Source organism: Limanda limanda, chromosome 5, assembly GCF_963576545.1.
Source record: "Limanda limanda chromosome 5, fLimLim1.1, whole genome shotgun sequence".
Taxonomy (NCBI): domain Eukaryota; kingdom Metazoa; phylum Chordata; class Actinopteri; order Pleuronectiformes; family Pleuronectidae; genus Limanda; species Limanda limanda.
In genome coordinates this window covers 30668088-30693547 of record NC_083640.1, presented here as the reverse complement: position 1 = coordinate 30693547, position 25460 = coordinate 30668088, and the positions used below count along the sequence as shown (strand labels likewise).

The 25460-nt window shown below is 39.0% G+C and overlaps 2 protein-coding genes across 2 annotated transcripts in view; one reads left to right on the top strand and one right to left on the bottom strand.

Moving 5' to 3' along the window:
• pias2 (protein inhibitor of activated STAT, 2) overlaps positions 1–6591 on the bottom strand; it is a 33068-nt gene extending 26477 nt beyond the window's left edge. Inside the window, exon 1 of the mRNA XM_061071279.1 lies at positions 6553–6591. The gene's annotated coding sequence lies outside the window, so the exon portion shown is untranslated. The remainder of the gene's footprint in view (positions 1–6552) is intronic.
• Positions 6592–8981: 2390 nt separating this feature from the next.
• On the top strand, positions 8982–23711 carry ube2l3b (ubiquitin-conjugating enzyme E2L 3b). The gene is made up of 4 exons (XM_061071393.1): positions 8982–9047; positions 15886–15981; positions 16062–16248; positions 22133–23711. The coding sequence occupies exons 1-4, from the start codon at positions 9021–9023 to the stop codon at positions 22285–22287; spliced, it is 465 nt and encodes a 154-aa protein (XP_060927376.1). The 5' UTR covers positions 8982–9020; the 3' UTR covers positions 22288–23711.
• The last annotated feature ends 1749 nt before the right edge of the window (positions 23712–25460 follow it).

Below are 25460 nucleotides of genomic sequence, written 5' to 3'. Positions count from 1 at the left end.
GGAAGAGTGCTAGGGTTACTCCAATATTTAAATCTGGAGATTAGTTCTGGATTTTTAAAAAAAAGCCTTTGATACTTTTAACCATAATGTGCTTCTAACTAAGCTGTCCCCATATAATGTTTCTAGTGAAGCGATTAATGGGATACAATTCCATTAAACTCAGGTCAAAAAGTTCATATGGAAGTAGCCAGTTTGCTCTATAATTATTGTGGCGTTCCCCAAGGATCAATACTGGGACCTCTTTCGTTCAGTGTTTACATTAATAATCTGTCGCCTATTTGTCCACAAATGGATGCTCTAGTGCATGCAGATGATACAGTTATATTTGTTCATGGCAATAGTAAGTCAGAAATTGATCAGAAATAAGCTATGACTAGAGTTTCTTGGTGGCACCTCAACCCTAGTATAACAGTTTGTATGTATTTTTCTAAAACATACACCAAGATGTTAATCTGGGTGTAAAAAGTATATTAATTGGAAACACATAACCGTTGTGAATAATTTTAAATACCGTTGCATAATTTTGGATTCTCACTTAACATTTAAAAAACATGTGAACTAAGTTGAAAAAACTTTTACATTTGGATTATCTAACTTTAGTATTATAAAACCGTATATTTCACTACAGGGACCCCAATTCTACATGCATGGGATGTTACTTTCTCATTTTAATTATTGTATGACAAGCTGGTCTCAAACTGGAGACATACCTTTAGACCAGTTGAATCACTTTATAAACAAACACTGAAAGTCCTTGATAAAAAGCCTAACAGTTAGCATCATTGTAATATGATTTTGAAGTATAATTTATTCAGTATGGACAGCTTCAAACAATATACAGATATATGCCTGATGTTTAAAATTCTTAATGGTCTAGCTCCTCCTGCTGGAGGAAGTGTTTACATTACAACTAAGAAAAAGGACTGGAGGTTAACAAGGTAAGTAACCAGAGGAGACGGTTATGTTCCATACAGACACAGTTCATTTGGCAATTCTGAATTGGCAACACTTCCCTCAGGTTCTAGGATCATAAATAAGCTTCACAATTATTTTATATAATCAACGGCTCATAGAGATGAATCTGACTCGGGGCAAATGTGATCACTATAAGTTATCACAATAGAATTTAGTCGAAGGGGGCGGAGTGAGATTAGACAGAGCTGCGTCCCTCCATCAAATCTCTCTATTCACTTCATAATCTCTTGTTACAACAATGATTAATTGACAGAAAATCACGTCAATGATCTGAATGTCTTTAATTTATCATCTAGCGTAGCGGGGCTCCATCTGACAAAAATACTGACAGGCAGAGCGTGAATGTGTGTTGCATAAAACACCAATTATCACAGTTTGTCGTCTCTTGCGATAAGTCTTTCGCTCAAGTTGATATCGCAATGACTATAGATTTTCGATATATTGTGCAGCCCCTGTCCAAACATGTATGTATTATTCGTTACACAAATTAATACTGTAGGTGGACTTAGTGGAGCTGTGCATTGCGCCCTGGTGTCTGCACAAGACTTGATGAAGCGGCGGCCAGGCTGTGTGCCCTCTCTTGGCTTTGGAGCTGTCCGTGGTCAATGAGTTTATGCTCCCTTTAGGCAACATCATCAGAAAGCACCACATACACTTCCATTGTTACGCAGACGATTCCCAGCTGTAGAAATCTAAGAAGCCTGATGAATCTAATCACTTAGTTCAACTTCAGGAATGTCTCAAGATCATTAAGGCCTGGATGACCCAGAACTTCTTACTTCTAAATTCATACAAAACTGAATTTGTTGTAACTGGCCCTAAACATCCCAGAGAAACACTGTCTGACCAGATAGACATACTTTTATGATGTTAGTTTGGCCCCTAGCTACACTGTGAGGAACCTTGGAGTTTTGTTTAACCGTGACATGTTATTTGACCCACAGATAAAACAAGTTTCTAGGACAGCTTTCTTCCACCTTCGGATTATTGTGAAAATTAGGAACATCCTGTCTCAGAAGGATGCTGAGAAACTACTCCATACAATTGTTACCTTTAGACTGGATTACTGTAATTATTTATTATCAGGATGTCCCATTAAGTCTGTGAAAAGCCTCCAGTTGGTCCGAATGGCTGCAGCATGAGTGCAGACAGGAACTAGTAGAAGATATCATATTACTCCTCTCTTAGCTTCTCTGTATTGACTCCCTTTAAAATTCAGAATAGAATTCAACATCCTGCTCCCAACATACAAAGTCCTTAACAATCAAGCCCCTTCGTATATTAAAGAGCTCATAACACCATATTGTCCCAATCTCTACATTTAAGGTTAGACTTAAAATGTTCCTTTTTGATAAAGCCTATAGTTAGGGCTGGATCAGGTGAGTCCTGAACCATCCCTTAGTTACGCTTCTAGATCTAGACTGCTGGGGTACCTCCCATCAGCCACTGAGCACTTCTCTTCTCTCTGCCCCCACATTCATTTATTTACATGTTACTAACTATTTGTCCTTTTCCTCCCATAGTCTCTCTCTCTCTCTCTCTTTCTCTCTCTTTGCGTGTTTTTCGTGCCATGCAGCTGAACTTAATGTCGATTAACCGGAGGTGCTGGTGGAAGTAGCTGAGGAGTGAGCCATCTCGCTCCCTTCCTATCTCTGAAAGTCGCACTAGCGAAAGTGCAATAGCGACAAAACATGCACCAATGGCGGTGTCCGTTGCAACACCATCGCGTACCAGAAAGTCAAAAGTATGGGAGAATTTCACCCTTAACATAGCCCGAAAAAAACTACCTGCAATATTTGTAAGGCGGACCTTGCTTTCCATGGAAGCCGGACACAAGCATTTGAAGAAGAGGCACGTTTGACATTATAACGTAGAAGATGCAGACTCACCTCGGTAGGATAGTCTGTTATCTAGCTTGCTATATAAACTAATATACCTGTGCGCAGGATTCTAGAATCCATTCCAAAAATATGGTTTAATCATTTATTTTAACGAGTTTAAAAGCATTATGTTATCGGACTTAAGCACAATTATGCAGTCCGAAGAAGACTGTAGTTTTGTTTGTTGATGTTTTGATTGCTGATACTTTCCCTCTACTTTTGTTAACAGAAAGAATGGATACTTGATTTTAAATTTATTTTAAGTATCGGCACTTGGCCTGTTCTTGGTTCACAGGAAAAAGGGAAACCTGAATTTTAACATTTTTTTTAGCACTTTGCCTATCCTTGTTTTTAAATGGACAAAAACTTAATTGTTCTTTGTCATTGTATCAATAGTACCCTAATATGCGGCAAAGTTTATTAAAAGACATTTTTGAATGAAGTATTGATCTTTATTGTCTTTATTTTTTAGTCATCAACCTCAAGCTAAATTCAAAAGCTGTTGGCTAAATAAGAGCAATTGAGAATTTGTGTGATTCATAATCTGATTAGTCGATTAATCGTTTCAATAATCAATAGATAAATCAACTATCAGAATAGTCGTTAGTTGCAGCCCTAACTATAACTACTCAGAGCTCATACCAGCTATGAAGAAAGATTTTACTCAAAAGAAAGTATTGATCACTATGGTGATTATTGTTGGTATTGTGGCTGTCATTTCAAACAAATCAGCATTTAAACTATAGCGGGTGAGAGACATCAGTGAGTGTGTCTGTATAATTGTATGTGAGAAATTTGTTAAGACGCTTGTTTAATATATATAAAGTCTTAGTGCCTTGGCTATTTATGGCAACTTTGATTCATTGTCGGAATTTGAGAAACTGAATAATTCGCATCCGCATAATTACAGGTCGATCATATTACAAATTAAGATCCTAGAGGACATGGGACCAAAACATGTGATGAATAAACTCATTAACGTCAGTACTGTGCTCTTAATAAATCTCCTGGCCATATTCACAATTTCTTATTCTCTCTACTACGTGCACTGGTTTGCTCTGCCGAACACGCTCCCTATAAGAACGGACAAGACATACAGGGCCTGAACAGACCAACATTCAAACCAGCTTTGTAGTACCGTCTAATATATAGTAAATTAATCGGGGTTTGGCCCCCCGAGATGAACCAGCTTCGTAGAACAGGGCCCTAGTATCGTTAAAGGGAAACTGGTGTTTCTCGTTTGAGTGTTATAGTCTGCCCTGTCAGCATTCCTGTAAATGGGAATAGTTTGTTGTACAAGTCTGAGATATTCTAAATATAACAAGGTGACGTTTACGATAGTAAGGTACCTTATAGTAAGGACATTTTAGCAGATATTTGACCAATCTGGGAACTAAATCCTTACCAAGAAATTTCTTCACAATTGTGTTTAGGAAGGTGTGTAATATCATGTCTTAAAATGTTGAAATTCAACTCCCGTGGGAAACCTCATAAAAAATTGCTCAAAGTTGGGGTACCTGTAACCGATTTTTGAAAAATCAAAAATGTTAAATTTGGCTTTAAGTAACTTGTGAGGGGTCAAACTAGGGGTTTTTCATGATTCTGAGTTGATTACAAGCATTAGTTTTTCACCAAAACCACTCCTTAGTGCAAAAACAGCCACCCCCACTTTTCCCACTCACTGCATTTTCAGCCAAAGGCAATAATTGTCAGGGCAGCATTAGTTTTTCACCAAAACGGCTCCTTAGTGGATAAACAGATATTTGAATATCTTGCATAATACTGATCCACTCTGACACACGCTTCATGTGTCAATGTCTGAGTTTTCTCCAAACTGAACATCATCATGAGCACAATTCTTGCACGTAATGCCTTTGCAAACTCCACATGCCGAGATACATACATACTTCTCATACAACTCATACAACTATACAACTCTACAAACTGCTACATGCAAAAATTCTCTGATGACTCTGCAATCGTCGGCCTCATTTCCGCCGGTGATGACAGGGAATACAGAGAACTGAACCAGGACTTCATTACATGGTGCCAGCGGAACTTCCTCCAGATCAACTCTGGAAAAACCAAGGAGCTGGTGGTGGACTTCCGCCGGAGTAAACACTCTCCTCCGACACCAGTGAACATTCAGGGAACGGACATTGACATTGTGAGATCATATAAATACCTGGGTCTTCACCTAAACAATAAACTAGACTGGACAGATCACACACAGGCTATCTACAAGAAGGGACAGAGCAGACTCTATCTGCTGAGGAGTCTGAGGTCTTTTGGGGTGCAGGCAGCACTCCTGAAGACCTTCTTCGACTCGGTGGTGGCATCAGCCATCTTCTTTGGAGTGGTCTGCTGGGGCAGCAGCATCTCGACAGCAGACGGGAAGAGACTTAATAAACTCATCAGAAAGGCCAGCAGTGTGCTGGGGTGTCCACTGGATACAGTGGAGGTGGTGGGAGACAGGAAGATAGTTGCTAAGCTATCCTCCCTGATGGCCAACTCCTCCCACCTCATGCGGGACACCCTGGCAGCTCTAAACAGCTCCTTCAGCCACCGGCTGATTCACCCCCGGTGTGTGAGAGAGAGGTATCGCAGGTCCTTCCTTCCCGCTGCTGTCAGACTGTATAACCAGCTGTGACCCCATTAACACACAACACAATATTTGCAATTTAATTTATTTAATTATCTAATTATTTAATTGTATTGTTCCGTTGTTCTACTACTTACTATTTATTTGCTTATTTGACTGTTTACTTTTTCTTTTTGCTCATTGTTGTTTTTTTGTTTCTTACTTTGTTGTTTTGCTCTTTCGTTTGTTCTTGTTGCACTGTGCCTGCCCTGCTGTGGTAAAACCCTCAAATTTCCCCACTGTGGGACTAATAAAGGATTCTATCTATACACCTGACACCATTCTTTTTGCAGCTGCACTGGCGGTCACTGGCACTGGCGGTTGGGGAGGCGGGGGGGTTTGGAACACTTTATTTGTGAATAATGTCTGAAAATGCAGTGAGTGGGAAAAGTGGGGGTGGCTGTTTTTGCACTAAGGAGTGGTTTTGGTGAAAAACTAATGCTTGCAATCAAATCAGAATCATGAAAAACCCCTAGTTTGACCCCTCACAAGTTACTTAAAGCCAAATTTAACATTTTCGATTTTTCAAAAATCGGTTACAGGTACCCCAACTTTGAGCAATTTTTTATGAGGTTTCCCACGGGAGTTGAATTTCAACATTTTAAGACATGATATTACACACCTTCCTAAACACAATTGTGAAGAAATTTCTTGGTAAGGATTTACTTCCCAGATTTTCCTATGTTGCCCTCACTATTTACATTAACTATGACCTAACAGGCTGTATATTCGTGACGTAAACTGCATAGCACGGGGATACCTAAGATTACTTATCTGTAAGGTGAATGCCTTAAAGTCCATAGGAGAAACACAAGTCATTGTAGTGACGACTAACAACAAACCTATCAGCGACTAGACTTAACCTGTTAGCATTTAAGCTAACTGCCGAACGTAAACGATCTGCTATGAAAGGCATCTTACTTGTTAGCAGTGCACTACATTATTCGCCGATCAACTCGGGACGTTATATACTATGCTTTATTGGTTACACTCTATCGGTACTGGTTGTATTGTTTTTCAAAGTGAATCATGATCAGTGTTTTTGTTTTCGCTTACCCGTAAGTCCTCATCCTTCGCCATTTTGTCCAACTGGTCATCCGGCTCGGAGTGACGACTTCCGGGTGAGGCCATAACTGGGCCATATGGGCCGGGTTCTTCTTCGTCTTCTTCTTCTTCCTATTATTCTCTCCTCCTCCTCCTCTATGCTCCTCCTCCTCCTCCTCTTCCTTCTTTTCTTCCTCTTTTGGGCTTTATTGACGGTTGGCAAACAACGATTTGGCGCATTACTGCCACCATCTGGCATGGAGTGTGGATCAGGAAGTCTTATATTATTTATTCTATTGAGAAACGAAAAAACGACATATTTTCTCTCAATTATATTTGTTTTTCTAAGATAATAAAATATTATTCGATTACCCTAGACCACATTATTGGGCTAAGGCCGATATGTTTGTTTTCCTTTCTGAATTTAAAGATTATTTTAAATTCCTCCCTCACAATCCTCCTGCCGACAACTCTATTACCTTAATCTGAGCTCTTTTCTTCCAAGTTTCTTAATATTTTGCCTCCACAACAAGCTCCCCTTACCTAGCCTGTTCTCTTTCTATTGCCTATGTTAGTTTGTTATTATAACATGCCTCATCATTTTTAATTTAACAGCTAGAGGAGAGGCCACTGACCACTTATGATGAGATCACTCTGGACAGATATTTATACCAGGTCTGAATAAGATCATAAGTTATGTTCTGCTATTCATGAGATATCCACATTGATTCCACCGGTAGGACATGAAAACTTACAGTGCATGACATGGTTCCACCCCAAGGTCAGCCCCCTTCGACTCTGAGTAAAGGATTCAAAATAAAGTAAGGAGTCTTCACGAATATATCAACAAGAATAGAAGAGAGTGCTTCAGGCTGTAAATGACAGAATATGACGAGGAGAACATATTATGTAAAACCAGTTCCTTCCATTGGATGTATCATTGACAGAGGAAGTGGTTGACATCAAGAAATATAATGTTATATAATGTTAACAGTAACTCCTCCATCCACAAAATGGTTAATCTTGGAGTTCCACAACGAACATATATGCTTTATATATGCTTACTTGAGGCAATATTATCTGAAAGCACTATATAGATTTCCATTGTTATGCAGATGCCACCCAGCTGTATTTATCTTTGAAGCCAGATAAAACTAATAAGGTAGAAAAACTGGTTGACCGGATGACCTACATCTTTTGCCTCTAAATTCATAAAAAACTGAAGTCACTGTTCTTGGCCATAAACACCTCAGAGAAAAATTATCTAACCAGATAGTTATCTTGAATGTCATAAGCTTCACTCCACTAAGGAACCTTGGAGTTATATGTGACCAGGACATGCCATTTGACAAACACATAAAACAAGTCTCTAGGACTACATTCTTCCATCTGCGCATTGTCATGAATAATACAAATATTCTGTCTCAAAAGGATGCTGAGAAACTAATCCATGCATTTTTTTTACCACTATAATGTACTATATTATTTATTATCTCCCAGTATGTCTGTGAAAAGCCTCCAGTTCATCCACAATGTTGCAGTACGAGTAGAATTAGTAAAAGAGATCATATTAGCCTACTATTGTTTTAGCTTCTCTGCATTGACAACATATACAATTCAAAATATAATTCAAAATCCAGCCTCTCACAAATTAAGCCCTTATTGATCATCTCAATCATAGATTAAAGAGTTTTTCGCATCCTATTATTCCAATAGAGTACTTCAATCCCTAAATTCAGGCTCACTTGTGGATCATTGAGTCTTTAACTAGAATTTGAGGTAGAGCCTTCAACTATGGTTCCTTTGTAAAAAACAGCTCACAGTTAGGTTCTGGTGGCAGACACCATCTCTCATTTAAGATTTGATTCAAATCATTATTCTTTGATAAAGGACATATATATATATATATATATATATATAGTTAGGGCTGGCTCAGGTGAGCCCTAGACTGCTGAAGGAACCCCCATGATACACTGCACACTTCTCTTTCCCTGCCTCTGGTTCTGCGAGAGGTTTCCCACTGCAAGGTTTTTCTGTTCACAGTTGCCAAGTGCTTCCACATTATAGTAACTGTTGAACTTATCTTTTGTAAGATCCAAACCATATATATTTGAATAATGTAAGTTGTGAATTAGCACTGCAAATATACAATCAAATTGTTATATTGAAGATCGTATATAAAAGCTAATTCCTCTCAACATTAGCTTTACAAAAATGCCACTTTGTCCTAAACTTAAATCATCAACCATAGTTGAAGGCTCTACCTCCAATTCTAGTTTACATCCAATCTTGAAACCTTTGGTTATAAACAGGTCAACTCTCGTATTTAGCTGACAACGAGACTACAGTAGAAATTTGCTGATGAGCCTGAAATGTCTATTTATCTGATCCGAGTTGACGTACGTGCTGTTATATACTGTCTGTGGACCAAATCCATATTCGCCGCGCTGTGTATTCTGGGAACACGCACTAGTTTCAAGATGGCGGCGAGCAGGAGGCTGGCCAAGGTAAATCTCCCGATCCCGTTATTTTCCTACAATTTGTAAAGTGGAATGACTCATTGGCGGCTAATGGACACCTTTGTTCTTCGCCTGAACTCATATAGGCGTATGTTGTGTGAAGAAACAGTTGGCAGCAGGTTTAGTGGTAAACTTATTATAAACGAGAGGTCACCACTGTCCACCCAGCCGACCCAGTATTAACGTTAGGCAGCTAAGCACCGGCAAATTAGGCCAGTAAATCTAGGTTCAACCCTGCGAAGACTACAATCGAAATTATGTATCGTGTGCTACCAACAACACCGGTTCATGAAGCTAACTGTTATATTACCGACTGAGCGGCTTTCTAATGTGTCAAACATTAGATCACCATCGAGTTTCCACCGCACAAGGCGTTTGCTAATCAGCTAACTCGCTAGCTTCGGATCTTAGCTGCGTTTCAGCTAGCTAGCCAGCGAACGTCAGCCTAACCCAGTCACCCGGCTTTGTCTCTTATCAGATCATGGGTGCGCTCGAACAAAGTGTAAACCCACATTTTACACTTGCTACTTCTGTTGAAGAGGTTATGGCATATGATGTATGTGTTAAACGTATTCGGTGACCTGTGTTAAATGTAAGATCGCGTGCCTCTCTTCCTGTTCCATGCACCTTTTATTCCAGAAAATGACCAATGTAGATTACATTAGTTTAAATTTTCCCTTTGACAGATTGTTTATTTAAATCACAATTTGCAGATTGTAGTCGCTCTTATGTGAAAGTGGAAGTAAAATATAACCATTGTTGACCATATGTTAAGTGTAGTGTTTGGCATTTTGTAGTGTTGGGAATACAGTAGGGATGGCACGATACAAAAAATGTAGTAGTCGATACCAATACCATTCAATTTTAACTCTTTTCGATACTGCTGCAAATAACAAAAACAAAACAATAAATCCCATTTACTTCCTCACACACTCCTTTTATACTATATTTGAACATACAAAAAACAACTGTCTATGTAGCCTTCAAGTAATAAATAAAGAAAACACTTAATATTATAAAGCAGAACAGCTGCATGTAGGAACATTATTAGATTTAAGTCATGAGGTATAGCTCAATGACTGTAAGAAAACAGCAGAGGCTGCACACGCAATGTACAAACACACACCCCTATATACTCGAGTGCAAGCGCCCTGATACACCAAAATTGAACAGGCTCTTTCCTGACCAATATCACACCCTTCACCTAAGTTTCAATGAATCAAATTTATTTGTATAGCCCATATTCACCAATACCATTCGTGGAGTTCCGCCTTGTAGTTTTTATTGTAATCCTGTTTATTACTATACAGACAAACCGACGCAGATGAAAACATAACCTCTTTGACTGAAGTAATGAAACAAAGAGATCATCATAGTTTGTGCAAAATGTTGTGTCATGCAATGTAGTATCTTTTGAAACCATTTTCAACCAGGTAGAAAAAGAAACCGGTCCAAATATTAAGATTGCATCTCTGGTTGGGGGGTTAAATATTGTGATTGGCCCTTAAGCCCAGACCTGCATGCATGCAACACCAAAGTCCCCAAATGACAGTCACATAGAGAGGGCTGGTGTTATGCTGACTTTTGCCTGCCTCCTGAGAGCTACATGCCCATCCTGAGAATGCGCAAAGCTAAAACTACCATTGTCACGCCAAGATTTATATATTGTGTATATTTGTTATTATCAGTTTACAAATTGTAAACGTATGTGACGTTCAATCCAGCGAGAGTGGACGCTTGTGTGTGCTTGCGTGCTCGGGGCCAGCTGGAGTTTACACACACAGGCCCCAGAGCTCCGCCTAGACTCACTCACTGTGAGCTGAGATGCGCCTTCACGTGAAGCAGCCGGTCAGTGACTCTGTTGAAGAACAGTGGAAACTAAATAGTGAAAGCACAGTTTCCTCTACTGTATGATACACATCTCCTCAATGATCAGAAGGCATGTCCCGAAATTGGTATTCGAGTCAAAGTGAAGTCATTTACAATTAGGGCTGAACGATTAATTGCATTTGCGATTAAATCGCGATATGATAAAACACGATTTCCTAATCGCAACGTGCGCGATTTATAACGTGCGAACGAGAGTAGAACCCCGGGCTGCCGTCCTCACCCGCAGCCAGAATGCCGCACGGCGGGACAACCAAACTCTGCTGATTGAGAAGATAGCGAAGCAGGCTGGCGTCACCTACAGGTGCCTCACGTCTTCACGTGGCAGAAACGCACAGCGAGCTCATCTCGCTGGTGACGGAGGTGTTCAGCATGGGGGTCTTCCTGCTGAGGCCCGGCGCCTCCGTACCGCTGCACGACCACCGGGACATGAACGGGATGCGCAAGGTCTTTACAGCGCCTCATGTCTGCTGTGTTGTGGCTCCACACACACTCTGTCTGTTACGTGACTTGTGTTCGAAAGGGTTAAAAACCAAAGTCTGAGGAGTGGGACCATTTCATTAGCTTCAGGAAACTGTTCATACATAGAGTTGTACTGTTTGACTCTGTGGCCTGTGCATTTCTCTGTTTTTTATGTATAACTTCATTTACTTTGATTTTACAAAATATTTTCAAAGTATAGTAGAGGCAAATTCTATGTTTCAGCTGTGTGAAATGTTACTGACTGGGGAGCAGTAAGACACCTATAATTTTAAAGAATATTTTACACTAAATGTATCTAATATTGTGTTGGTCATATTTATTCATTACGTTTTGTTGGGGAAAAAAAAGAGGATCAAATATAAAAATCGCATATTAAATCGCAATCGCAATATTGGGGGTAAAAAATCGCAATTAGATTATTTTCCCAAATCGTTCAGCCCGAATTTACAGTGTTTAAAGCCTAAATGTCCTAAATGATATCTTCCGACGAGGTGCATTCAGGGACCCTTGGAAATGCTACACGTAAACGGCAATTCTAGTTTCGGTTCATTATGAAACTTTGGCATGAAGAAATTGAATGTAATGGACTGTGATGAGAAACACTGTTACCTCTCATTAGACAAGGTCAACACAATCAAATCAGATTAGTTCCCCACTGTTCATGCACCACAATAAAGTACAAATGCAGCAACATTTCTGGAAACATTGCGAGCATCTTAGCTGCAAGTTTAATAGTTGAAAAGGCAGCTGGAGATGACACATGTCCAGTAAGGTATGTAAGGTAAAAAACATTTACCATTTAAGGTACAGTAAGACACTAGTAATCAATAAGCAGAACTGAAAAGCAATAAATCATCAGTCATTCCTCATAAATCTGGTAAATTACTTTGAACATATTACAAACTGGTTCTGATTTAGGGCTTCTAACAACTACTTTTGATAATTGATTAATCTATCGATTAATTGATTATGAATCTGATCAAAATGGCAAGAGCAGAATATTATCCTTTCCCACTCTGTCTTCGAAAGGCAACTTTGTCTCCTTGTGCAATGCTCTTTATACAAGAGGTCTGCAATTTAATTATGACTATAATTCCAGTTTCAGATATGTACAATTTAGATATCACCTCAGTTCAAGATACCTTAAATTAACTTTTAAATGGTAAGAAGGGTGTTGGAGATATCTTCAACTTGAATTATAACTTGTCAGAATGAAATTATAGATATCTGAAACTGGAATTAAAGACAGTAGTAACTCAGCTGAATTTGTTATGAACCCCATCCACAAGAATAGCAAAAGTAGTTTGAATACTAGTTAGTGTTATTACAGATGCTGACAAATTTAGTAGCCTAATCAGAATTAAAGATATTGTTTGAATAGTCAGAAACTGATGTTATAGATATCTTGCCTAAAAATTGTGTGATTAGTCGTAATGACGACTTTGATGTCTTAAGAGTTAATTCTGGATAAATAACACTGTTTTGTGTGTTTTTGTTTCACTGCTTTGTGTACACTGTCGGCCCTCACCTTATTGTATGCTGGAACACTGCTGCTCTCTCTCTCCCTGTTGAGCCGGGGAAGAATCAGCAATCAGAAATGTGGAAACACTGCATTAAAGCCTTTATGCATGTTGCACAGCAGCAAAACATCATTGTTGTAAACCTTAAAGTTGTTTACAATCTGCTAAACTGATCAAAGAGGAAGAAAAAGGCCAACATCTCTTCTTTCAAGGTTCATACCCCAGTTTTGCTGCTATGCTGAGATCAGCTTTGGATATTTTGCAGCTAATAGTCTTATTTGAAGGCTACAATGTAAAGTATTTTGACACTTTTGATGACGTTGGCCGTACAAATCTCTGCTGTATCGTTTGCTGTGTTTGTCTCAGACATTCTTTAAACGCTTACTCCAGAGTAGATAGCGATGTCACGTGAGATACACAAGGCATGGCATAGGTTGATTAACCATCTCCACCTCAGGAGACGTTGCTACATTGAGTAATTGATTATGAAATTAGTTGCCAACTGTTGTTATAATTGATTTTATGTGATAAGTTGTTGCTTCTGACAGGATTTCAAATTTTAGTTTATCTCGGTGTCTGACTGAACTCTTAACAAATAAAGATAGTTTGGGACATGAACAGTTTTAGCCAGATAATGGCCTGCACACAATTGGTTTCAGTTAAGCGTCTGATCTCGTCATAAGAGCACCACATCTCCAGCACACACTTCCCAGTTATAATTCAAAACTGGTTCTCTGTGCCATAGATCCTGTTCAGACTTCATCCTAAGTGTTTGGATCACAGGATGACAGTGCCAAGTACAGGTGAAAATGGATTCAAGTGCGTTAGGAGGTTGTCTGGGACGCGTGGTCACATTCTTTTAGCTGTTTAAATGCAAATGACTCCAAATGCATCATAATGCCGCAAAACTGTTACCACTGCTGGCAGTAGCACATTAGACGTGGTTGCCTTGAACTGTCTTGGAGCATCCTGCCAGAGTGTCCTCCCTCCCCACTTCGTGTGCACTTTAAAAATATACACCAACAGTAATCATTAGTTATTAGGACCCGTACAGTACTTGAAAAGTATTATTTTTTGTTTTATTGACTGTAGAATTTAAGAGGCTCACATTTAAACAAATAGAAAAAAGTTCACCTGCCACACACCACACAAGACGCACACTTGTGCACACTCAGTTTGTGTCTGAAGAGCGTTGGAGACAAGAAGGCTGCAGTTCTTCCTGCTGATAATCCCACAATGCAGGCGGTGTTCCGTTTTACTTTAATGTTGCAGAAAGACACCCCACTTATCTAGGAACACATGAATATTAGAGGTTATCAACAAAATGGCTTGTTGACGGGTGCTAAAAAAATGCACCTCAATGCAGTGGTGCTGCCTAGCGGGTAGGAAGGCGGAGCCACCCTACAGTAAAAGCTATTATCAGTTTTTTCCTGATTTTAAGGCTGAGGTGCAGGACGAATGTCTAAATGAATGGATGTTAAATCAAAGTGGAGAGCATCAATATAACTATAAATAGGATAATATAGTATAAATAAATATAATATATATATCTTACTGCAGTCAGATGGAAGGGAGTGATGAGGGCTGTCCACTAGGGCAGAATGATTTGGGAAAATAATCTAATTGCGGGGTTTTTCCCCCAATATTGCGATTGAGATTTAATATGCGATTTTTTTTATTTGATCCTCTTTTTTTTCCCAACAAAACGTAATGAATGATTTAAATCTGACCAACACAATATTAGATACATTTAGTGTAAAATATTCTTTAAAATTATAGGTGTCTTACTTCTCAAGTCAGTAACATTTCACACAGCTGAAACATAGAATTTGCCTCTACTATACTTTGAAAATATTTTGTAAAATCAAAGTAAATAAAGTTATAAATAAAAAACAGAGAAATGCACAGGCCACAGAGTCAAACAGTACAACTCTATGTATGAACAGTTTCCTGAAGCTAATGAAATGGTCCCACTCCTCAGACTGTGATTTTTAACCCTTTCGAACACAAGTCACGTAACAGACAGAGTGTGTGTGGAGCCACAACACAGCAGACATGAGGCGCTGTAAAGACCTTGAGCATCCCCTTCATGTCCCGGTGGTCGTGCAGCGGTACGGAGGCGCCGGGCCTCAGCAGGAAGACCCCCATGCTGAACACCTTCCCCAACAAAACGTAATTAATGATTTAAATATGACCAACACAATATTAGATACGTTTAGTGTAAAATATTCTTTCTCACATTTTACATTTTTATTTAACTGCTCATTACAGAAACAAGAACAACAAATCAGTGGCATTGCCACTGTGCATTTAAGTAATTTAAACAAAGTCATTGTAAGTATAAACATAAGGCGTGCACTTTTTAAACACTGTGCAAAATTTACCATCTTAAGAAAAAAATAATTTAAAATTATACGTGTTTTACTGCGCCCACGTCAGTAACATTTCACACAACTGAAACATAGAATTTGCCTCCACTACTTCAGGTCCGCCGCCGGCACCGCGGTCACCAGCGAGATGAGCTCGCTCTGTGTGTCCGCCTTGCCTAAGACTTGAGGCCCCTGTAGGTGATGCAGGACTGCTTCGCTATCTTCTGGATCAGCAGAGTTTTGTTGTCCCGTGGCATTCTGGCTGCGGGTGAGGACGGCAGCCCAGTGCCCTGCTCTTTTTCGCACATTTTAATACCGCACGTTGCGATTAGAAAATCGCGTTTTATCATATTGCGTTTTTATCGCAAATGCAATTAATCTTTCAGCCCTACTGTTCACTTGTGATTGGATCACTCCTGCTGAATGTCAATACCAGGTCTGAACAGGGCCTGTTATGGATAGAAATGTAGAAATATTTCTGTATATGTACTAAAAACTTTTTTTTAAAATTCTGTCTGTTTTCTGCATTCTTTTTCTCTAATATACAATGTTTGCTTCATTTCTCAGGAACTTGAAGAGATTCGCAGGTCTGGAATGAAGAACTTCAGAAACATTCAAGTTGAGGAATCAAACCTATTGTCATGGCAAGGACTCATTGTTCCTGTAAGCAGCCATCCTTGTTTATTGGTCTGACATCTGAAGGCTCAAACATTCCTTTACTAACCTCCCTCTCTAATTTTCAGGACAACCCCCCGTATGACAAAGGTGCATTCAGGATCGAAATCATTTTCCCCACTGAGTACCCATTCAAGCCTCCCAAGATCACATTCAAGACAAAAATCTATCACCCCAACATTGATGAGAAGGGCCAGGTGTGCTTGCCTGTAATCAGTGCTGAGAATTGGAAGCCTGCCACCAAAACTGACCAAGGTAAGTGAGAGAGAGAGACTACTTCCATCACCTCAAAGTTCTTTATGTTAACCTTTTATATAACTAGGTTCTTAGGTTTCTGGGATAACTACAGTCTTCAAATAAATACCAGTACCATACACTATGAAACAGTATTCCCCTCCTGCATCAGTTTAGTCAACAGAAACCCAAACGTACAAAGTAAATGTCAGTGCTGTGAGTGTCCTATTAACCTGTAATCAGTGATGATATTTATCCTTAATTTGTAAAGTGACGACTTTTAATGTGCGTCTATCCTGGTCCTGAAGCAGTGGTGGGTGTAATTATTCAGCGTCAACCTAACCTGGCATGGTTGTAAATATTACAGCCACATGATTACTTCGGCGTTATTCTCATTGTCATTGGCTGTCCGTGTTGTCTGGCAAAACATGGTATCCACCATGTCTTATATTTCTATCAATGAATGGTTATATTGCGATAATTACCTTTATCGCCCAGCCCTACGAGTCGTATATTTTCCTTGCGCAACGCTTTGCATTCACTTCATGCAGGCGAACCTGCAGTCCCTGTGGACTGAGTCTCCCTGTAGACATGCGTTTTCTTTCTCACCTCAGCAGCAGTCACAGTTACATCTATAATAAGACATTATTGGTCTGTATATATTATATATACATTATTACCTGTATATACTGTATATTCCAAGACTATTCATCAAGGCCCTATAGTTTCAGAGATATACACTATTGAGTTTAGGCATGCCTTTTTTGAGCAGGGGCATGGGATAAGGGCCTAATCAAAAAGTACAAAAAAATAACAATTTTTATGACGATTCTAACAAGTGACAACCGGAAAAGAAATATAAATAAAAAAAATGCAAACATCTATTGATGAAAAAAGCAGTGTGATTCTCGTAGAAGTCACCAATGAAGATGTCAATAGAGTTGGTGGTAGGAGCTGACGCCAGTTGCTGTAAACAAAAACATGTGATCTCCGCGACAGAATGAATGCCTCTTCTTGCTGACTCCTCACATGAATCTCGTGGAGGATTTATTGCTGTTTTGTCTGAGCTGAGAACCGCCCACTTTTTTGTTTGTGTGAAAGGACTAGGGATGTCATGAGAACCGATACTTACGATATCTTTCGATACTAAGATAACAAAATACAGACGATGCCCATTTTTTTGAAGCATTGTAGGCACCGTGAGCATCGATGCCAGCAGCTGTTAGCAATTTAGGATTAGCATCGTAGCTGCGCCAGTCGATGTTTACATTCAGAACACCAAGATGGCAACTGCGGCTGCAGCGTTCACCCCACCTCGACTTATTGATAAAAAAGGCACAAAGAGTCGTGTAAGGAAGTACTTTGCGTTTGAGGCAGATGACCGTGGCATTATCATTAATCCGGAGAAGCCATTATGCAAACAATGCTACCGTGGTCTTCAGACCAAGGGAGGTAATACTTCCAATTTAGCATAGCACCTGAAAGACCGTCATCCGGATTTGTTTAAAGAATTCAAGGTGAGTTCTGATTCATATTAACTGTAAATCAATGCTAAGCTTGCTTTAATGCATAACGTGTCTCACAACAATGCGTCACTCACATACGTCAGTCACATGCGTCTGCGACTACCGTATAACCCATAGTATATGCGCAAGCACATTAAACTGAGAAATATGACATTAACAACATCCAAAGAATGCACTTTTGGAAACTTAGAAAATCCTTTTTCTTTTACCGCGTGACGAAATTGGCATCGAGAATCGTGTTATTTTACTGGTATTGGCACCAACTATTTTTGGTATCGTGACACCCCTAGAAAGGACACATCTAAAGAAAATCTGGACCCAATTCTTCCTGAGGGCATGTCTGAAAAGTGAAAACGGATCATGAAAAATATACCCACTGGTATCTGTAGTTATAGGCTAAGCATACTACAAAAAAAACTAAATTGGAACACATTTTGAGTGTTATGGTGTCTTTTATTGTCGTGTACAGAGATATTATCTGCATCGTCTTTCACTGTCTCATTGGTAAATGAAACGAGGCAGACCCTTGCTAATGTGGAGTAACATTTTTTCCCTATAAGAGCCGTCACAATATAAGATTTTCCAACTTTGGCCACATGATTGTATAAAAATATCTATTAAAAAGCTTGAAAAATGATAATACATTATGACAGCATTTCCGAAAGAATTAATTAATTCTGTGAAATGTTCCATTGTAAGGTGTTTGTTACAGTTTATTTAACTTTCTGGGGTGCTTAAAAAACGTTCCTTTAATACACCATATCCATTAGTTTTATTTTTCATTTTCACCTGCTTCATTTAACCAATTTAAGTTATCATAAATACCAAATATTCATGAATTTTCAGTATCCCATAAAGGGATAGTTCACCCAGAAATGAAAATTCACTCATTATCTACTCTACTCTATCTACTAAATGAAAATGACCACAGGTGCAATGGAGAGGCAAAAGCAAGACAACCTCCAAAAAGGGTATGGTTTTTCATGTAGTGGCCTTAGCCAATTGGTCTTTCTGGATCCTTCATGACTTTCCATGACTGACTCTTCTGAAGATTTGTGTCCTTGTCACTAGGGCTGGGCGATATGGCCCTTTTGATGCAAATATTTCCCAAGTATGATGATTCAAGTAGACCTATTTTTTTTATTTCGCATGCAAAAAGGGGAAAATCACAATCAAGTTACATTTAGCAAACTGTTTAATTTGAACCAGGCAGCTGCAGGTCAATGCGAGGCCTCATGTTACCAGAATGTGAAGGCAGTTCCTGAATGATGAAGGGATTGATGTCATTGACTGGCCCTCACACTTCCCTGACTTAAATTTAATTTAGCACCTATTGGTGCATCCGATGCTGCCAAGTACCATCCCAGGCTGTCCAGGAGCTCACTGATGCTCTGATGCAGATCTGGGAGGTGAACCCCCCCCGGACACCATTCGCCAACTTATCAGGAGCATGCTCAGAGGTAGTTGGGAGTGCATACAGGCACGTATGAGTTGCCGTGATGACATTCATGCAAGTTGGAGTAATTCAAATTTTTTACTTGGATTTTCTGTGTGGTTTTGAATCCAGCCCTCGATGGGTTGGTGATTTTGCTTTCCATTGACCGTTATGGCGTCATTTTGTTCTCAACACTCAGCAGTGTATTTTTTTTTTTTTAACCAACAGCAGTCCTGATCCTAACAAACATTAATTTATTTTCAGAATTTGAGTTTGTTTTTATTATACCAAGATTGTGTCATATGAAACAAACAATGAAGCATTTTCCATATACCAAGTGGGAGAGGAAATATTTTTTTGGGATAAAGTATGGAATGTAACGGAAAACCTATACTTCAATCCATTCAAAACCTTTCCCAAACAAGGTTCGGGGGATCAGATAATGGTCATGGGTTTTTCTTTTTAATATTTAATGTGAAATATATACTATACTTCCAAAAACCTTTCTTTGAAATCCAATGTTTTACCTAAAGGGTTAGTGTGTAGAATTCATATCTTTGCTAATCTTGGATAAAATCTGGGATAAAATCTGCATATATAAGTTATATTAACTGTAGTAAGTGTTTTGTTTCTGTAGGATGAGCCTTACCCATTAACACGGGTCCTCCTCCCACGACACATCGCCGTTTTGCTACAGACACCAAACTAGTTTGAGGTGTAAATAATTGTAACACTGCTGCTTCAGGAAAGACGCTTGTTCAAGGTCCACTCATCCTGTGTCAGAGTCTCAGTCGGAGTCCGCTTCCTTGTGGAAGACATAACATAAAACAGGGTTTTAACTTCACTATTGCAAATCTGTTCTAAGTGTGAGTATTTGATAAGAAAAACAAATTGTACATAACACTGTTCATAAACACACAAAAGTAATTTTCTGGTCATTTGACCTATATTGTGGTATATATTATATCGACTGATATGAAAAAAAAATGGTGATAAGATCGCCCAGCCTTAGTTGGTTTACACAGCACTGACTGAATCCAATTGAGACTAATATTGAAATGAATGCAACACTAAGGCTATCATTATTATTATTATATTAAAGTCACCAAGAATAATAACTATTACTTAATAATGAATACTTTAAGATCAGATTTTAGGACTAGGCTTGATTTAAGAAAAAAGAAATCAGGCAATTCCATTAAAAATTCATAATAAGCGCCAGAAGCGTGGTACACTGCAATTACCAGGATTAGCTGTTTCTTGGGTGGGTGTGGCAGAAGAAGAAAAATACTTTCAGATGAGTTTAGGTATGGTCTGACCTTGTTAGTACGATCAGGGACAAGTTCCCGAAATGGAATATATAGTATAAGAATAGGAAGACGACGACGACAAACGAAAGTCAAACAAAAACAACACACATCATGCCTTGAAGAAAGCACTGTCCTGATGCCTAGTGCAAGAGATAAGAGTGCAGTTGTGAATCTAAGGTTTGCTGATTTGCCTTTTGCCTTTAGTATGCTAATAATAGCTACAGAAATCAGCAGCAGTGTATACTATGTCTGGTTGTGTAAGATATGGAAAATTAACCTGACAAGAATGATCCCCTCAGGGGCAACCATGTTGTGTAGTTTAAAAAATTACCATGAAAGATGGTCTACTTCCTCTTTAAAACCTTTGTCAAAACGACTTTCTCAGTTACCGTCAACAAAGGACAAGAAAATGTATGAGTTTTCATATGCCTTCCACTGCATGTGTTCGCTGATGGCCAAATCTACACAGCCTCCACAAGGGGAAAGCAAGACACCGATGCCAAATGAATCAGATCCGCACAAAATTGAACTTGCTTGATAGCATCCACACTCTACAGATTTCTTTACACAAATATCTCAGTATTTTTTTGATTAATTACTGGATTCACCTCCTGATCCGAATCTGTACCAGAATTTAATGGAGTCTTTTACACCATACCAAATCCTTCCTGTTGTTCTCTAGCAAAGTCTCTGATTTAATCCTTGAACAATGACCTCTGCTCAGGAGGTTTTTTTCATCTGCATGCATTTGTTTGTTTTTTTCTTTTTCACCAGAAGTAGCTGGTATACTCAGGTTTTTTCGCAAACAAAAAACTCAGACACTATCATTTCGTCTTGCCAAAGTGTTGAATTCACCCTCGGTGTCTTGTTTACATTACTGCTAATTATAGCCAGAGCCAATTCAAACCTGTTGACTCCAAACCTCATAGCTTGTGAACACACTGTCATAAGGCAGATAAATGGTGGGCCTCTGTTCTGAGGCCTTGACCTCAGTGTGTGAGTGCATCACAAGGACAAAATCTTAGATAACTCTATCATTATTCAAAGAACACCACTGCATCATGTTGTTATAATGTAGTATACGTCTGTCTATTGAGCAAGTATTAGTCTGATTTATATTGTAATAAAATCATCTGAAGCCAATGTGAAAACTATTTAATTAAAAGCTCTGTGTTATCCCTTTTTCACCAAGGCAGTTCCCGGGCTAATTTCGGAGCCTAAAAGATGTGTCTGATGAAACGATGTATATGTCTGCGTGTTGGTGTGAGAGAGGAAAGATTGAGTGGAGTCAGGAGGTCTAAATACAAGATTAAATCCCTGTTGCTATATGGAAAGATTTTACTAATTGAAGAAAGGTTTTCGATAATTATGTGTTGATCAAGATGTCGGCTCACTGAATTTGTGTTTGCTTCTGCGTGTCGGTGCCCTTGGAATGTTGGTATGTGAGTTAATGGGTATTTGTTTGTCAGTAATGTATGTTGTGACAAAGAGGTGTTTTTCAGGCCTTTTCAAGCTCGTTACTGCTTTCTTTGCACATTTCACCGGCGCACTTCCTACAAGAATACATACCAGTCAGATAAAAATCCTGAAATGCATTGTTCATGTCTAATTTGTTTTGGGGCTGTGTCTTACAGTCATTCAGTCCCTCATTGCACTGGTGAACGACCCCCAGCCGGAGCATCCCCTGAGGGCAGACCTAGCAGAAGAATACTCAAAGGACCGTAAAAAATTCTTGAAGAACGCTGAAGAGTTTACAAAGAAACATGGTGAAAAGCGGCCAATGGACTGATCACCTGATGAGTGTGGAGCCCTCTGTCTCTCTTTCTTCCCCTCTTCTTTAATCTCCCTGCCCAAATACCTATCTCGCTCCTGCCTCTCTGCTCTCCCCCACATCTCACCTTCGCTCTCTCTCCTTACCCCTTCGCTCCCAAATCGCACCTCCCTGCAGCCCAGGAGCCGCCTAGCTAAAGCTAGGCAGCGGCAGTCTATGCCGCCCTCCCCATCCAGGACTCTCTGTGGATCAGACAGCTTCTTCCTCCTCCTTCTCAGCCATAAACATCCAGACCATTTCTAACTTTCTACTCTTTTTAAAGTGAAAAATGGAAAAAGAAATGCTAAGGGAACATGATGTTCAGATGAAATGTTAGATGGAAATACTCGGAGTAAAGTGATCATTTTCTGTAGGATTTTCCTCTATATAAACAACTATTGTGTTAAATAGATTTCACATAGACATGGTTTTTCTGAGCTATTTTATTTTTTTCTGAGCAGGAAAAGTGGTTGATTACTCTATTTCTTTTACCCTCTCATCAGTAATCTAAACTAAAAACAAACATGACTGAAAAAAGAGAAGCTGCAGGTTGGACTGGGAGCTATGTTCTGACTGATGTGTTTACTTTACATCCCTTCCTTCTAGACTTGCACTGTACTCTGTGGAACAATCCATCTTGTATCTTCCTCCCCGTGGTTTGTAACCCACTGAGCAGAAACATACAATAACAAGCCATATATGAATTGAATTGTTATTGCTAAAAAAGCTACAGAAGATTATCGAGTGTTAAAATAGAAACAATTGGTTTGTAGGTATAATCAGGAGACCATCAAATACAAGGTGAATCAAACTATCTACACATTTTTTCAATATACTTTGATGTTTTACAACCTAGATCGTTTGCACTCGGACCCTGCTGTTAAAACTGTTTTCTGCATCACAAATGGCTACTGTGAGTTTCTTTAACTAATTTTTATTATTTTCTTTCTCCAACTTGTTTTGATTGGCACTTGATACATTAAATTGGTGGAAATGTGGGAATAACCTGTTGTGTTAATTAGAATATTTCATGCGTGACTCCTTTCCTAGTATTTTTGGGCACCCCAATATAATCATTTATTGCATCAGAACCCTTTACCACACAGACATATTCCAACTGACAACCAGCTGCCTAGTTAGATGGATAGATACTTTATTGATCCAGAGGGAAAGGGACTGGGTGGTCAGGAGCAGCAGAGTAGAAGGTGGATGCACTGAGCTGGAATGGATCTCAACTCGTCAACGCAATCCTTAAAACAGGCTCCTTGAAAGCAGCTTGGAGAGGGCTGTCTGTCCAAGGATGTGTTCGGACAAGGGAAAGGATTGCAGTGGTCAAAAATTCACACTGTAACAGTTGTTTGATGTGGTCACAATATTGTTTCATAATAAAGATGGCTTAACCATTCGGCCTCACTCTCAAGTGGATGTTGCACCTGTTGGGCACAGACTTTATGGTTTCTGATGACTTGGACAGCAGCAGAACTGATATATACCCATCAAGAGGCTTCACAAATTAATAAGTTGATTATACACCAGATCGCATATGATAGCGGTCACTTCATATTTGGCTAACAATACATATTGGTATTCAGTGCTCATACCTCTTCTCGGCAATCTAAATCAGGGTCATGTTTTTGCAGAAGCAAATCTAAACATCTGTTTTCTCCCTCCAGCTTTGATCCTTTTCAATATGGTGTACCACCAGCAAAAGCCTCTTGCTTTATATACTGCATATCAGCTAGACTAACATGATCTTCAACTGATAGCCATTAAAATGTATGTAATTGGTCTTTGCGTTTAGATTTTTCCAGTTTCCAAGGTAAAGAATGATTTACAAACTTTCTCAGTCAACTACTATACTTTTGGGCAATATTAACATTTTCCATGTAAAGTATTGTGTGTTTGAATGTGTTGCAGTTTGCCATATGTATATATATACAAATGGGTGGAGCCCAGATTAGGGCTTTTGGCTGCAAATTTGAACATTCAAATACATTTAAGATGTATTTCCAGTAGTATGACTTTGATTATTAAACAAAGAACTTGTAATGAGCCAATGTGAGTTTAATATTGTGTGGCGGTGGATCAGGAAATAGAGCGGGTCAACCACTAAGAAGAAAGTTTAATGTTCTGCTAAAGATTGAAATTAGTTCAGAGCCAGTCATGACTTCCCTGGAGCTCTAGGCAAAGTTCTCCTTCCTGACCCAGGAGCCATGCAAATCATTTACCACAGTCACACCTTACAACCAGCATTCCCACTACAATCCAACCCTCTTTAACACGGTTTGCTTCACCTGTCCAAGAATAAGAGCAACACTGAACAGAACAAGGTATAAACAAACAAGTATTGTCTCCATTCCCTCTCAAAGGTTAAGTGCTATAGATAATGGATGGATAGATCAGAAAATGAAAGCCTGTACTATTGTTCAAATCCCACATTACTTTTTAGGTCCTTGATATAATTTCCTTTCTGAAACTTCAAAAATATCTTGACAAGAACCATTAAGCCTGTACTGTATATCATTTTGTTTTTAAAAGGTCAACTTCTTAAACAAGAGTGATATTGTGGGAGTACAACCCATATGTTTACACCAATTGTACATTTTTCATTATTTTTGGTAGCATGCTCCATGTACAGGCTTTCATGAGAAGCACCATTATTTTATGTATTAGTAAACATTCAATATTGACTTGAGCCTTGACATGATTACTTTTGAGTCAAACTTTCATCATGAGCCATCCAGTATGGAAGCATGTGCTTTTAATTTATAATATTAACCAGTAGATCTCACTAAACAGTCTCACCCTATGAGGTGAGACCCATGTGGATGGATGGCTCCACAGGTTATGGTGTTAACATGATAACATACATTTAGAAGCTGCACAAATAATTTATCAACACTAATACGTTCTAATGTGTAACAGTATTAATAGCACAAGTCTGAACTGTCCTATCCTCTAGCATCGTATGGGTTGACTTTGAGTCACAAATATAGAAATTTAACATTATTTATAAAGAATAAAAAAAAGAGAGGGTTTTTCCTTCAATTAGACCACTTCGTCAAGTGTTTCTCCACAGCAACAAAGATATTTGAAAAAATATATACAGTATGTTGAGAGTTCTCTATCATTTATGGTCACACTGGATCCTC